The 5,254-nt window shown below is 40.0% G+C and overlaps 1 protein-coding gene across 1 annotated transcript; it reads right to left on the reverse strand.

Annotated features, from left to right (window-relative positions):
- Positions 1–391: 391 nt before the first annotated feature.
- LOC110924430 (WAS/WASL-interacting protein family member 3-like) lies at positions 392–1,581 on the reverse strand. Its single transcript, XM_022168437.1, has 2 exons — positions 1,450–1,581; positions 392–1,066 (listed from the first exon to the last, which is right to left on the reverse strand). Exons 1-2 carry the CDS (start codon positions 1,579–1,581, stop codon positions 392–394), a joined length of 807 nt encoding a protein of 268 aa, XP_022024129.1.
- Positions 1,582–5,254: the final 3,673 nt, after the last annotated feature.

Genomic DNA, 5,254 nt, shown 5'->3' on the forward strand with positions numbered 1-5,254 from the left:
GTAATGTTTACAAGTTCATAACTGTATCGTACATCATCAGTGACTAAGGGCCACATCGCCCTGGTCCAAACTATCTAATCAGTGACAACAACAACCAAAATACAAAACATCAAAAGTCACAACATCAAAATGCGGTCTCCTAAAAGTTGTATAGTCTGCACAATCGCGGTCCTCTCACCAAAAGTCTACCTGTGTCGAATCAAAATGCCTATGCTGATGGCGGAGGAGGAGGAGGAAAATGAGAGTAATACAGGCGACGCATATGCAACCAATCCTGCTCTAGAGCGCGACAGTCGCGCAACAGATATGCTATCTGCTGCTCAGAGGTCAAGAAACGGACGTCTGAGTCGGGTGAAAGTGGACGCGGAGGGTGTGATGCTGAAAATGGGGTCTAATAACGGCAAGGTGGTCGCTGAGCTCTCTCCAGCTCCTGTATGCGACGGGTCAGTGCCTCCTGGTCTATCATCAAAGAAGTAAGGATGTCCTCCGTAGGATACCCAACATGGTATGGGTGATATGGATCGGACAGGGGCATGATAGGGGGTGTAGTCCATAGGAATGGCTCGCTAGATGGAGTGAAGAATGGTGCAGTAGATGGTGCAACAGTGGGAAACTGTGGTACAAATGGAAAAGGTGATGACAACATGGGTGGTACAGGAATAGGCGGCTGCCTAGATGACCCCTCTCCAGGACGTGGTGGCAGTATGTCCTGAAGAAATGTAACAGGAAGATCAGTGCGGTGTGCGTCTGAGATGTGTGGGGGAAGCAAGGGAACATCAGTGGGAGCTGAAATGGGTGCTGAAACGGGGGCTACAGGGGGCGTAACAGGGAACACGAATGGTGGGTAATCATCATCATCATCATCTATCCACCCGTTATGGGTGTCGGCGTAACGTGGATCTATATGGGTCGCAAAAGGTGCGCGATCGAACAGCACCGGTAGGGGATCAGGAAGTGGTGCAACAACAGGATCCTCCATCAAGAGTGGAGCGTCAACAGGAGCGTCAGCAACATGATCATCCACTAACGGTGGAGCAACAACAGGATGATCAGCAACAAAGGGTGCCTGGTCATAAGCAGGGTCATGCTCTAATGCAGGGTCAGGAGCAACTACTGGCTCAGGGGCCACAACAGGCTCTGGATCACAAACTCCATATCAAAATCAGCTGGATCATCAAACAAAGGATCGATAGGGGCTACAGGATCCTCCAGGGGCTGGTCTAAGTGAATGAACTCGATATCCTGGTCAGGATCAAAACCAGGGGGAAAAACAGGATCCAGATCATTATCAACGTCGTGATCAAACTCGAAGCTGTGTGCGGGAGCAGGTGCAGCTGCTGAAGCCATGTCAGGGTCGGCGTCGTGAGAGTGGTGCTACACTCCCTGAGTGTGCAAAGATGCGGACGCCACAGACTCAAATGAGTCTGGGACAGGTGAAGCAACAGGAGCCTCCTCTGCAGGAGCATCAGCAATGGGTAAGATGACATCAGCAGCAATAGGGGCCTCACCCTCATGGTCAGCCTCAGGTGGGACCTCCTCAAACAGATCGACATCATCGTCGGAAACAACATCGAGGGGCATATCAACAACTGGATAAGCAGCAATGGGTACAGGAGCAGGGATCACCGCGAGTGGTAAATCCCCAGCGGGATGGCCATCAGCAGGCTCGGCTACGACGTCAGGCAGCGCAAAGGGCTGGAAATCGTCATCATCGGTACTGGTGGTGTCGGAAGTGTAGACCTCTCGCTCCGACGAATCTCTGTCATCTGATACTATCGCCATGGGATCTGTAGTGTCTGAAACTCCAGTGTCTGATTAAGAAGGCATGATGTCTGTTAACACAAACATACATATGCACAAACAATCAATCATATAATCAAATAAACATGTTAGTCACCAATAAGCAAGTAAGTATTTCTTCCTAGTCTCATTAGACTACCCTCCCAGCCTCTCAGACTGAACCTCCTAGTCTCTCAGACTAACTCCCTGGCCTCTAGGACCAAAACCTCCCCAATCTTTGAGATTGGACCCCCCAGTCTACATGACTGAAACTCCCAGCCTTTAGGGCTGAACTCCCTCAGTCAAGGCGACTGAACCATATATTGTGAAAAAGTGCTCATACTTTTTGTTTGTAAAAATGTTTTGTATCCTAGATCTGGACGTAATGTATGCAATGTAAAAATGTTTTCCTGAGAGCCCTAGTTATCATAGTCTAGACTCGAGAAGGAATCCTAGTTCGCTATGATCAAAGCTCTGATACCAAGCTATCACACCCTAGCTTTGCGGAAGCGTGGGTTTATTTGGTGTGACTTCTTAATACCATAGCTTAATCACAACAAAGCTATATGAAAGTAAAACCATGATGATCATCCATTAATTCAAGTTTTAAAAATAAAATACGATAACATTGTTTTCAAGAGTGGACACATGCAACGACAATCCAACAAGGCATATTAAAAATATTGTTCATACGACACAACCATAAAACATAAAATAAACACAGTTTAAGACTTGTGACTCGTCCAGGCAAAAGTCACAATTCCTAAACTTGGATGACATCATTCTTCTTACGCAGCTTGACGACATAGCATACCTTGCCAGATCCCTAATTCCCTGAAATACATGTAATTTGAAAAATCAACAAAAAGTTGAGCGAGTTCATGTAAAAGTGAGTATGTATAAACCTTTGTAATATGTTTGTATGTATGAAAATCCCTAGTATGTAGCAAATAAGGAAAAAGAGATCAACATTGGGTTGCAAAGCCAATGATATGTGTGAAGTGCTGTAGGAAGACTCAAACCTAGCAGATTTTTGTGTCGGGCTCAAAGTCACCCCAAGGTCCGTACAGTGGGCCTGGAGTTGGATTCGCTACACCCAGATAGATCTACCGCTAATGACCCTCGGTCCTACTATGAGGATTAATGGCCTCTAGTTCCAGCCTACCCACTCACATGATCTAAGTAGTAACCCTCCTTAAGCTAACCATACCATGTATAAAAGTATCCGTAATTACTGTAACATGTATTGCACCCCCGAAGTATAAAAACTGAAAACAGTTAAGAGAAAAGGGGGACATGAACTCACAGAAGTGCGTCTCGAAATAGTCAGTCCCAAATCAACCTGTTGCGTGACGACCTAGACGTACTAAATCCTATTAGACGGACGACCGTGCCTTGGCTTAAGGTTTAACGTTTTTTGGGAAATAGTTAGACAACTATTTCGTATTTACACTTTCTTAATTATTTAGTAAATATATTCCTTCCCAAGTATGGGGGTATTAATACAAGGGTGTTTTATAATTCCAAAAATATATTTTTAAGTCTCACTTGAAAATATATTTTATCACTTTGTCAAAAATATTTTTAGTTCTCCAAAAATATATATATTTTTCCCAAAAATATTATATTTTATTCCTTAGGTTTTTCCCCAAAATAATATTTCACCAAAAATATTCTAATAAGAGTATTTTTCCGAAAAATACATAAGTTATATTTTTAAAGTTCGCGTTGTATTTCGATACTTATATAACTTAAATATTTATTTTTGTGAGAGCGTTTATATTATTTTGGAAATCGTATTTTAATGATATTTCAAGTAATATTATTTTTACCCTAAAAATAATATATATCTAGTTCACAAAATAATCACATATTCACACAAGCGTTTTATTATAAAATATATATTCTAAATATTTATTTAACAAGTTTTGTTTACGAAAAATTCACCTCCGGTACTTGGTTATTTTTGTAAATAAATCATGGCGAAGTTTATATTTGAAAAACAAGTTAAAAATGCATTTATATACATTTGTTACGAAAATATTTCTAAGTGTTATATTTTTAGAAAAATTTTGCCAGAGTTTCCTCTATAACTGGAGGTATCCACGCTTACAAGCGTATCATTTTCTTTTCAAAAAATTCAATCAAGCAATTTAACAATCATCAATCAACAATATTTAAGCATCAAACTTGACAAAACAAGCCTAAATCACAAACTCGTGAACTTGAAAGTTTTGTAAAAATATGTAGTAAGTTACTATCGTATTTAGTAGGTTTTGTTATCTTTAGAAATAAAATTAGTTTCTTAAAAACTTTACTTTTTAAGAACTTGGTGTTTTACAACTTCTAGCCAAGATTTTTAAAAATACTTCTTTGTTAAATCTTCTTGTTACACAAGTGTTTACACACTCGTTTATCTACCAAAAATGCTTCTAGTTCACATGACATCCGGGTTTTAACAAGACTTGCATCTTTCACTTGGTTCTTTCGAAAAACCACTTGTAGATCTTTAGATCTACATGTTTAGAGTCTTATTTTACAAGACAAATTTTATTTACTCAAGTTCATGTTTCATGGATGGAAGGTTTCATCATCTTTCAAAACTTTAACATTTATAACTTACTAGTTCATGTTCTTGAACATGATCTAGTATGTCTCGATGACGATCCATCCTACTTTTAATAACAAACAACATCAAGTAATCCCAAATATAAAAGATTCACAAGATTTACACACATATCTTTTCTTTATCCATCATTAATCACTTATGTTCAAGACTTTATGTTATGTTCTTGAGTGTTCTTAATTTTTAACCATTAAATCTACTATTAACCACCATAAACAAGATCAATATGATGAATAGAGTCACTTACTACTAGCTCAAGGCTAGGGAAGAATCAAGATGTAAATGTGGAGGATAAAAGAAATCTAGAGCGGTCCTTACTCTTTCGAGAGCACCGAGCCTTCTTGTATGATCCCTTGCACACTTGTATGTATGTAAAATGGCTAGACAAGACTTAAATGGTGGGTGTATGGTGGTGATGGTGTTCGGCCGAGACCAAGCAAGGAAGGAAGAGAGAGAGCAAGTTTGAGTTGTGTTTGTGAAATGAAAGTGATGAACTTACATGTAAATTTATAATCCAAATTAGTGTTTTAACCTTCATGTAATGTGTCATCTAGATATGCAACATAGGTGATTAAAATAATCAAAGAATTGGCAAGGGTGGGTCACCCTTGTGACCGTCGAGATGAGGGCGAGGGGTAAGGGTTGGGTGGTGTAATGGTTAGTTAAGTTCTAGTTGAAATCCAATGGTTTAGTTAGTATGTTCGAGTGCGTTTATTATTATATAGGGTGTTAGGGTGTTCGGGGACCCTAACTAGCTCAGAAAAGTATAAACAATGTATTTGGCAATATTTTTATGTTCCGGGTAAAGTCCGGTTGTTCAGTTGGATGTTGATCCGTTAAAGTGTTAAG

This window comes from Helianthus annuus, chromosome 17, assembly GCF_002127325.2.
Source record: "Helianthus annuus cultivar XRQ/B chromosome 17, HanXRQr2.0-SUNRISE, whole genome shotgun sequence".
NCBI lineage: Eukaryota > Viridiplantae > Streptophyta > Magnoliopsida > Asterales > Asteraceae > Helianthus > Helianthus annuus.

Coding starts and splice junctions, on each gene's coding strand:
- LOC110924430 (XM_022168437.1), bottom strand. CDS start 1,581: ATGCCCCTCGATGTTGTTTCCGACGATGATGTCGATCTGTTTGAGGAG. Junction 1,067..1,449: donor CTGATGCTCCTGCAGAGGAG/GCTCCTGTTGCT, acceptor GCTTATGACCAG/GCACCCTTTGTTGCTGATCA.